At 40.1% G+C, this 10,737-nt stretch overlaps 1 protein-coding gene across 1 annotated transcript in view; it reads left to right on the top strand.

Annotated features, from left to right (window-relative positions):
* The window catches only part of LOC111673388 (IQ motif and SEC7 domain-containing protein 1-like), a 57,570-nt gene that overhangs the window by 45,811 nt on the left and 1,022 nt on the right, over window positions 1–10,737 (top strand). The window contains exons 14-18 of the mRNA XM_087169856.1: window positions 250–349; window positions 6,274–6,435; window positions 7,091–7,318; window positions 8,863–8,912; window positions 10,538–10,732. Of these exons, the coding sequence (XP_087025982.1) occupies window positions 250–349; window positions 6,274–6,435; window positions 7,091–7,318; window positions 8,863–8,912; window positions 10,538–10,732 (735 nt within the window). The remainder of the gene's footprint in view (window positions 1–249; window positions 350–6,273; window positions 6,436–7,090; window positions 7,319–8,862; window positions 8,913–10,537; window positions 10,733–10,737) is intronic.

Raw genomic sequence — 10,737 nt, forward strand, 5'->3', positions numbered from 1 at the left:
AATAACTGCTGAGGGATTTAAAAAAAAAAACAACTCTCACCTTGAAATGAACAAAAGAAACAAATGATGAGAAAGATTATCATAATCAAACACTCCTCCTCCTTTGTCTCTTTTGCTGTTTCCTCCCCTCAATCTTCCGTTTTCTGTCTTCCTCATCTCTCATCTTCCATGACTTCTTCTTCTCTCTCCTCAATCCTTTACCCCTTTTTCTTTTCTCCTCATCTCTCTTCTCCTCCTCCTCCTCCTCAGGTGACGAAGATCTTCCAAAAGAAGAAGACTTCGGTTACCTACAGTTTCAGACAATCGTTTCCTCTGGTGGACATGCAGGTCCACACCTTCCAAAACACCTGTAAGTACTTCTCTCCCTCTCTTCCTCTCTCTCTCTCTCTCTCTTCTGCCACACTCCTCCCCTCTAGTCCATCTGCTCTCTCCATCTGTCCCAGCCTCTCCTCTTTTTATTTTTTATATCTCTGTTTCTTTTTCTTGCTCAACTCTCTAATTTTACCCCCACAGTCAGCAGATCCAATGAAAAGACACACTCAAAGATATACACTCACCACACACACAAGCACTGAGGAAAATACATTAAGACACACACTGTGTTGGTGCTAATGTATATACACTCATCTCTGCCCGGGACCATGTATGTCTGGTATTTTGCTCTTTACACTTTCCTCTCTGGAGATCCACTGTGATAACCATATCAGCGTGTTCAAATTGACTGTGGTTTAAGGTTTGAGAGTGGGTTGTCTGCCATACTTACCACTGATTTTATTATAACTACACTGGAGTTCGATGCAAAAAGGTTTATAATGGTTAAATGTTGATCAACACCAGTACAGAAAAGCTCAAGGGATGCTTAAAGAGTACAAAGGAAAGGGAATGACAGACTGCAACGTGTTACGAATGAGCTAGAAGACTGGGTAAGATGTAGTAAGGTAAGTGTGGGCCCCAAAGATTGCAGTATTTGTGAAAAAGTTGCAGTAGAGTTGCAGTGGGTTGAAAAAAAACTTGGAGTTTTGATCTGACGATCAGTTAAGAAGGAGCTATATGAAAAGTCAGGGAAGGGAAGTTATTACATTTCATTCTGTGAGGAACATGAATCTCTGGACCAAGACTCAGGCAAATAATCTAATAGTTGTTGAGATATTTCAATCTGGAAACAATTTCCAAACTGCTGGTAGTGCCATAGAAAACATGAAGGGATCACCAAAATCATTCGGATACATAGTCTCACAACCATTAGTATCTGTATCATCTTTTGTGCCATTTCATTCATTCATAGGTTGTATAGGTAGGATATGTACAGCTGAAGAGTTTGCAGGAGGGTAAATGCGGTGCAAGAGTTTGCACTAAGGTACATACAGTTCGACAGGTTGCACTGGATATATACGATGCAAGAGGTTGCAGTAGGATACATTTAGGTCCAGAGATTGCAGGTGGTGCACATATGCGTCAAGACATTGGTAAGGTAAGTAAGATATATACAGTTTAAGAGGTTGCAGTAGGTTACATTTAGCTGAAGAGGTTGCAGTAGGGTACATACATTGCAAGAGATTACAGTAAAGTACACAAGCTCAAGAAGCTGCAGTAGTTTAAGAGGTTGCAGTATCGTACACCTAGTCCGAGAGGTTGTAGGTGGCGTACATATGTGTCAGGAAGTTGCTCAGTTGCCGAGTCTTGCAACAAAAGGCACTACTTCCTGCAGTAGATGAAAATCTCGTGTGGCAGACTCCTCTACCCTGAACACAATTCCTCGGGATACCGGGGTTGACATGGATCAAACGGTTGTTGGAGGGTACATTTGTGTCAAGAGGTTACTGTAGTAAATACAGGTTGCTGAAAGATTTTCCAGAGGTGCATGTGGGTCACTAATGGATCAAGAAGTTGTTGTTGTTTATATGAATTCCAAGATTGCAGTTACATATTTATGCATCAAGAATTTGCGGTAGGGGTAAAATGCATCTCAAGGTTGCAGCAGGTTTACTTTGAGTCCAGATCACCATGACACTAGATTTTGCTTGAAATATGCACCATAAATGCATGTGGGACAAAAATCTGAGACTCTGTCCCAGTTGGAAATGTTCTCAACAATCTGTTAATAATCACTTGGCAAAACACAACATCACTTTCCTCTCCAATTACAGAAATTACACTTTGTCTGCCAGCCTTGTCTTTAAATGTAAGGCATCATCAGTCTACAGAAGTGTAGTTGGTACACCCCTGAAAACACCAACAGCCTGTTTCAAAGAAACACAGTGGAAGCACATCACAGGATTTCCTAAATATATGTCTGTCAATCTGAAAACAAGGCTGCTTAGCTGCATTCCTTAAAACATGACTCATTCAACCGACACATTTTTCAATAATAATGTTAACACAATCGTGTGCAGAGTTGTGTGTGTGTTTGTGTGTGTTTGTGTGTTTGTGGGTGTGTGGGTGTCTGTGTGTTTTCCAAGTGTCTATTTCAGCAGAGATGAATTGGCTCTCAGTTCTCTGCAGCAGATTGGAGTTGGTGGCGTTTCAAATCTGCCTCAGCACCTGTTAACAGGATGCCTCACTCTGAAGAGTTCAGCTCCCAAAAATCACATCTCCTCCGATTTCAAAAAGGCTGGATAATGCATCCGAACCACCCACAGGGGTGGTGACGACGTGAAACTAAGCTCTCATTTTTAACCCCTTAAAGAGCAACAGGTGTCAGTACACCTCGACATCACAAATCTCACCACACCCAATCACACACATCAGGGCCTCTGGGGCTGGATTCAGAATCCCCCTCCTCCCACACTTTCCAATGTCGGATGAGAGGGGACTGTGTCCGACCACTCTCCGAAACCAGTGGTTAATGACAGTTAACCCCACTTCACACTGTCGCTGGTTAATTGAGAGAGAACATTGGGTTTGAACTGGGTGCAACGCTACGAATGTCTCCACATGCAGCTACTAAAAAGGTTAAAAAATATATTCACATTTCTTCAAGTCTATGACATATTCAGATTCAGCCTAGACATAGACGACTACAGTGGAAGGATTCAGTTTTATGTAATGTTGCTGCTGTGATGTGAATATGACATCAACAGGTCTATTTCTGCTGAAAAATAGGCGAGACGCTGAATCTGTACATCACGCGACGCAGCCGTGAGACGCGCAGGCAGTGTGTCTGCTCTACCCTGTTAACATCTGCAACAAAATGAAAACCAAGACGTTCTGCAGCAGCCTGTGACCACAGCGTCTGTGTCAAAATTACGTCGGAAGAGCAGATACATCACACACTACTGATTGTTTAGGGCAAAACAAAATAACTCCTCCTCCCAAACAGGATTTTGCTAACATGAGAACTGATTAAGTTGCTCTTTAACAAGTTCATGCTGTGTAACCAAACATTGTTCGAACACTATGAACTTGATTGCACTTAAACTTTACTGAACCACGACCTTCTAATTAGTGGACGACCCGCTCTACATCCTGAGCCACAGCTGATGGAGGAGACGTCCAGAATATTTCCATCTGATGGATCAGTGCAGCCAAAAAAAGTCTTTTTATTTGAATATTTCACCTGTGAACATATTAACAGACACAAAAGGGCTGGAGTGAGATGATAAAAACAGAATCAAATTCATAATTTTAAATAAGATGAATTTAACATTTTTAATTTAATTAACATTAATGGATCGATCACATTTTAAAATGTGTGCAAACAGATTTATGTGCTGTTTCAGTTTCAGTTTTGGCTCTACTCTGATCTATTGCATTGCATCACATTACAGGTCAACATGATTCAGTTGTTTGTGGGATCCACAGTGACCTGACAGTGTGGTCGGCTTGTGCTGAAGCTGCAGTGGTGGTTGTTTTGTTGGTTACTTACTTGCTTGTTGTTGTTTCGTTGTTGTTGTTGACAATTCTGGTTCTCCAGTTGGAGCTAAATGGGGCTTGGCAGACTGTGGTGATGACTGTGACCAGGACAGATTGTCCCATATGATTCATCAGCATAATCATACATCGACTGCTGGTGTGTGTGTGTGTGTGTGTGTGTGTGTGTGTGTGTGTGTGTGTGTGTGTGTGTGAGCATGAGCATAAATGTATTTGTGTATCACATGGGAGGAAAGTAGGGTGTGTGTGTGTGTGTGTGTGTGTGTGTGTGTGTGTGTGTGTGTGTGTGTGTGTGTGTGTCTACCAGCCATCACAAGTTGTTGAGTCGTGAGCGGTTAAGACTAATTACATTAGATTAGACTGGATGGGAGACAGATGTAGGATTTACACTGACAGAAAAAGAATCTGTCGACATCCTACATATTTCAAAGTGCATGTCACATGGTATTCACACTGGGTTAATTCAATTTCAGATTATTAAAGATGTCCTCCAATGAAAATCAAGTGTTTAACCTTGTTAACATCCATATGAGTGAACTAATCCATCAACACCATGACTGAGTATTTCCACCTTGAACTGCAGTGAATCATTTTCACTGTTTGTGGGAAAAACATGTTAAACAAAATATCAATCATAGAAGAGGATTTTACAGAGTTTAAAACATGAGAGGAACTTTAACAGAATGTATTGGATGCCCTCTGGATTGTATAGGGCTAAGCTAAAGGTCCACTGACAACAGCACGTTAACTCAGGTCCTGTGGTATTGCCCTGTACTTTGGGGCAACAGCACATGACCTGAGTTAACGTTCTGGATATCAGTTCATGACAGTATCCAGAGAATTGTCGGTCAGGAAGTCCTGTTTTGCGTGTCTATATATTCCTCCTGGGGGACCCGTCCATCCTGAAAGGCACAGTTCCTCCTTTCTGCACTATATGGGTCCAGACTGTTGTCACGCTGGGTTGGAGACTGACAATGGAAATCAGCCCATGCACCATCAGTCACTGACTGTCCTTCTCTCTGCTGGGCAGGAGGGAGTGGTGTTATTTGAGATGGAGGAGATTTCTCTACATTACGAAGACATACATCCACATGTGCTCACCTGGTCTTAACTACAACACAGCCTCTTTTCTATTCTCATTTAAAGTTTTCTTGTTTACTAGTCAATGTCTCAGTCTTCTCTTTTAGGTTGTATCTGTGTCTTTATTTATATTCCCATTAGGGTTGAAAAAAAAAATCATATCGTGATTATTTTTGATATTGTGATTGTGATTTCAGTTTGAATGGTCATTTTTGAATTTCAGTTTCACTGAAAAAAAATTTAAAATGATGATGATATGATTTTGGTTTGGTCTTGTACCAAACAAACATGTTCTTTACGTCTGGAGAATATGATTTGCTGGCCAGGGTGTCTTTGTAGCACCACAACACGTATGGTGCTAACAATGCACAACAATGTTGTGACACATTTTACCTTGGAAAAGCAGCTTCTGCAATTTGGATATTTTACTTGGCCGTATTGCGATTTCCATAATATTTAAATTCCCATGTTTGTGTAAAATTCAATAAAATTTCAGATTAGACACAACTGTATTGTCTGATTAGATTTATAAACAGATATATCAAATGGAAAATAACTGATATACAGTATATCAAATAAACAAAATGGGACGGACTAATAAATATTATATAGAGCACTGGTTAAGTGGAAGAAGTTCCAGGAGATCCAGATGTCTTAAACCATGTTTTATTGAAGCTGGATCGAAGAGAACAAAAATGAGCAGTTCAAGTTAACACTGTGTAATGCCACCCAGTTGTGAGGATTGTCTTCCTTGCAGGGTGTATTAAACCCACGCAAAACCCCCACGTCCAAATACAGAGATTCTTCACAGGATTCTGTTCATTATTCAGGAGAAATGTGCAGAATATTTTAAAACATCACAAGATCACAGGTTATGTTGGTGTTGGTTCCTGCTTATCTGTGTAAAGACACATGCAGAAACCGGATTTATATATAAAAGTCAACCAGTGGGATGTTTGTGCACATGTAGTGATTACCTCTCAGCTGTAGTTTACAGAGTACAGAAGTGCACAACATAATTACATCCAGCTGTAAAAGGTTTTTAGTTTAACCATCATATTATTTTTGAGAACAGGTAATAAAACCTGATGTTTTAGATCGCTGATTTTTTTTTTAAAACTTCGCTGTAGCTTCTGGAAACGTCTGAACATGACATCATGTGATGTAATTAGCCCATAATCAGAAGTGAGTGACTTCAGCTCAGATTTTCAGTTCCTCACAGGGAGGTCAGAGGCTTTTAGAGCAGAAACCACAGTGTGTAACATATTGTGTGTGTTCGTGTGTGTGTGTGTGTGTGTGTGTGTGTGTGTGTGTGTGACCCAGACTACCCTCACGGTATCAGACTGACATCAGCGAACCCTGGAGGAGAGAGGAAGGTGCTGATCGTCTTCACGGCTCCGAGCCAGCAGGACCGAGCTCGCTTCACCTCCGACCTCCGGGAGAGCATCGCAGAGGTGCAGGACATGGAGAAGTACAGGGTGGAGTGTAAGTGTGTTCCTCACTGTAGTAGCAGTAATGTGGTTGTAACAACGGCAGTGGTTGTATTCTCCATCTCGCCATCTCTTTTCTTTTTTTTTTCAATCTTTATTGAAAGCATTGATGTTTACAAACAATACGAACATGCTCAATATAGTTGAGAACGTAGATTCAAGAATAGTGATTTGCAAAATAAATAATAGAAAAATAAAAAATAAAAATGACTTAAAAGAAAATAAAAGGAAACAAGAAGAAGAAACATAAAAGACAAAACTGAGATGATCAACTACAGTACAGAAAAATTATGAGAAAAAACATATAAGTTATGGGATTATTCCTCTTTAAAGAGTTCACCACACAGTTTGACAGTTTATTACTTTTTTAGTATTTATATAGAGTATGAGTTCACCCAAAAATCCAGCAAAATTGGAGGTGACTTTTGTTATTATTTACGTATGTATGTGAAATTTTCCGAATAGGATCAACAAGTTTACAATGAATTCAGTGTCACATTTATCATCATCATTTTTACACTCAATCAATAATATGTTCACTTTTACACAATATACAGTATAGTTTGTCAATGGAGTCCAGAAGATAACTGAATGTATACATTGGTAGAATAAAGGTATCAAAGATTCTGGTTGATTATCTCTCCCTCCAGCTGAGCTCGAGAAGCAGAAAGGTGTGATGCGTCCTGGTGTAATGACAGGGGGAGGACCCGGAGGCGGAGGGACGCCGGGGGGTGGGCCCAACACCGGCGGTGGGCCCATGAAGAGCGAGGTGGTGAACGGCACCCTGGGTAGGCCGAGCCTCGACGACACATACGCTTCGGTGGACGGACTCAAACGCACGGCGCTCAGCTCCTCGTTGAGAGACCTCTCAGAAACAGGTCAGGATATTAGACAGGAAGTTGTTACAGTTAGTTTTTATCACCTGTGAAATAACAGCGCTCATATTTGTGTTTACTGCTGCAGTTTTTTATTATGACTCACTGACTCAGAGCAAACCCACATCTGTGCTCTTATGCAACTGATGAAACAGTGATGAAATCCAAAATGGTAATAGAATACAGTAGGATGGAGGTCTGATGTGGTGCTCTGTCTCCACCTAGTGGTCAGCTGCAGAAACTACATCATAAAATTAAAATCTGATTTCACTGTTGTACCTGCACCTGATGGATAGAGCTTTTTATTTTAGATGTTGAGCAGATGTAACTAAAAAGATTGCGATGCACTAATATCTGATCAAATCAGCCAATTACACAACTTTAGCCAAGTTAAAGTTAAATCACAAGTAAAAATCCTAATTCCAAAATCCTACATGAAGTATTATTAGTAAAATTCATTTTAAGTATCAAAAGTAAACATATTCATTACGCAGCAGAAGAGTTACACTATTATATATTATTATATATATTATATATACTATTATATTTATGTACATTTGGGCAGTTTAATCTGTGCAGTAAACAAACATACAAAGAAAAAAAAAAAAACATTTTATTGTTCCAGCTTCTCAAATTAAAGGATTTGTTGCTGTTAATCATTTTAATTTATTTTTGATGATTAAGAAGTTTGGACTGGTCGGACTAAAGAAGCATTGGGAAGGTTTCACTTTGGGTGCTGGTTATTTTGACAGCACTTTTCGCAATTTTCAGATTTTTTACAATCTGAAAATGAATCCATGATAAATGTAATCATTAGTCCCACGCCTTTAGAAAAAAGTTACAACCAGCTACAACAGTAAAATCCTGCTTTAATATTAATGCATCTGAAAGAATAAAACATACAACACTTTATTTGTCATTGTAGACACACAATGAAATGATGTTTGGTGCCTCGCAGAATCCAACAGCGATAAATTAAAATAAAAATAAAATGTACTAGAAGACACAATAAGATAAATAAGCAAGACAAAATACACAGCAAAATAAAAGACAAGGAGCCAAATGTATATTTAAAAATATGTATATATGAAGGCACTTGGATGAGGACTGAAGTATAGCACAATAATTGTAATATATATTGTAATATATGGGAGATATATATATATATATATATATATATATATATATATATATATATATGGAGTAGTATATGTATAGCAGCAGTTGGGTCAGGAAGTGATATTAAAAGTTTCAGGGATTGTTTTCCCGCATTGACTAATTACATACTTTAGCATAAATAACATTTTAGATGCATACTCGTACTGGAGTACTGTTACAGTGAAGTATTACCACTGTTACTTAAGAATCTGAATACTTCCTCCAACACTTAATCTGTACCATAGCACCACATCCTATCAATTCATCATATGCCTTTTTTTTTTTTTTAATCAATCTTAGTCTGCAAAGTAATTCACGTGTGGGTCACGTGTTGGAACCATTTCTTGGCGAACAAGTTTTAACCCTGCCTCATTCTGATTGGGTAACAGGGAAGCGAGGTCGTAGGAACAGTGTGGGGTCATTGGACAGTACCATTGAAGTAAGTTTGGCGGGGCGTGGTTGAAAGCATGCGGCATGCTACGGCAGCATGTCACACACCCCGGTGACTGCATGTTTGTCTGTCTGATTCATAACAGCTCGATGTGTTTGTGAAAATCTGAATGTACTGAGACGTTTCATCAGTCAGAAACGTGAAGATGCTAGTTTGTCTGTTTCTTTTATTCTTGTCCATATTTTGAGTTTGTTTACGTGTTTTTTCATTTCCGTTCTGAACTTGTCTTGTGTCAGGAGTCGAATCAACCAGTGTTGCGTTCTTTATGTGGAACTTTAGAGAACCATCATTCCTCCTTAAGATGTTCAAAACCGTCCTGGATATTTTTACATATCATTCTTTAGCATTTTCACCTTTATTGGATAGTTTGATGGTTTAGATACAGACATAAAAGATGTGAAGAGAGAGAGAGAGAGCAGTACGACATAAAGCACAGGTCCCCCTCCTGAATCTAACTGTATGTTCCAGATGTTCCAGTATCTTAACTTCTGGACTACCAGGGCGTCTGCAGAATATTTCTCTAAAGCCCCTTTTCCACTGGCCACATTTGTCTGCAATGGAAAGGGGGTACAATTGGCGTTCACACCTGGGTCAAATGACTCTGCTGTAGTCACAGGTATTAATGGGCTCCGGCTCCAATCGGCATCCATTTAAATACAACACCCGGGTGAACCCACTAATTTTCCCGCTGAGTGCACAGACACTGTAGACACACCTGCCACCTGTCCGCCAAGGTGCTGTTAAACAAGAAACACGGCAGCTACACTGCAGTTGGAGATGAAAGAGTGAGCTGCAGCTCCGAAAAATAAGTTTTAAAAACACACAATCACAGATTGAAGTGTTTCGCACGGAGGCTTCAACACTTTTACAGAAGCACCAACCCGAGATGAGACGTGACAGATCAGTTTTACCAGTGCACAGCGGCTAGCTGCTCACCCTCTGTCCACTCTGTGTGTGTGTGTGTGTGTGTGTGTGTGTGTGTGTGTGTGTGTGTGCTCTGTAAGTGCATGTGATGACATCGCTCTTTTCAGTTTTGTGTGTCCTCTCAGGCAAACTCAACTGGCAGTGGAAAAGGGATCAATCTGCTTTTATTTGCGGGTTTACCTGCCTTTAAAAAAAGCCGCTTAAACCTGCTAATTTTGTGGGGAAAAGGATATAAATTGTCATTTGTCTCTTCATATATTCTTGTTCACCTGTGTGTTTGTCCTGAAATGTGCCTGTTTAACTCTTTAACACTGTTGTCCATCTTTCATGGAAAACTGGACATTTTTAGAAGAGTTTTCTACCTAAAAAGGATGCTGGATCTGTCGCTGGTTTCTGTTCATGTCATGTGAAAAATCAGCTGGTGAAGAACTGAAACTTGGTCATCAGTTGCAAGCAGAAACTATTTATTTTGAAAGATTGTTACATGTATTCTCCCATTTAATTCAAAGATGATAAAAGTATAAAGTAAACAATAAGCATACATTCCATATTATGGAAGGTAATAATGTGAATTAGGTTATTTTTTTCTGTATTGTAAACTAATTAGTCGTGTGGTTCTGTATTTCATTCTCTTTCCTTTCCTCCCTCTCTTATCAAACTCCTCTTCTCCTCCCTCCTCTTCCTCTCAGGGTTCCATTATTAGCAGCCCTCGGCCTCACCAGCAGCGCCCCTTGCCTGCTGGAGGTCTTTCCTACAGCCCCATAATGGTTCCTTCGTCTCCAGCAGCCTACCGGCCACACCGCCCTACTCAGAGCCCCGGTACAGGGGTGGGGGGTGGGCCGGGGCTCTGTCACAACCAGGGAGGGGTCACCACCTCCCCACTCGTGAG

Source organism: Seriola lalandi, unplaced genomic scaffold, assembly GCF_002814215.2.
Source record: "Seriola lalandi dorsalis isolate HSWRI2012SDOR001 ecotype SW California unplaced genomic scaffold, Sedor1 jcf7180002054917, whole genome shotgun sequence".
NCBI lineage: Eukaryota > Metazoa > Chordata > Actinopteri > Carangiformes > Carangidae > Seriola > Seriola lalandi.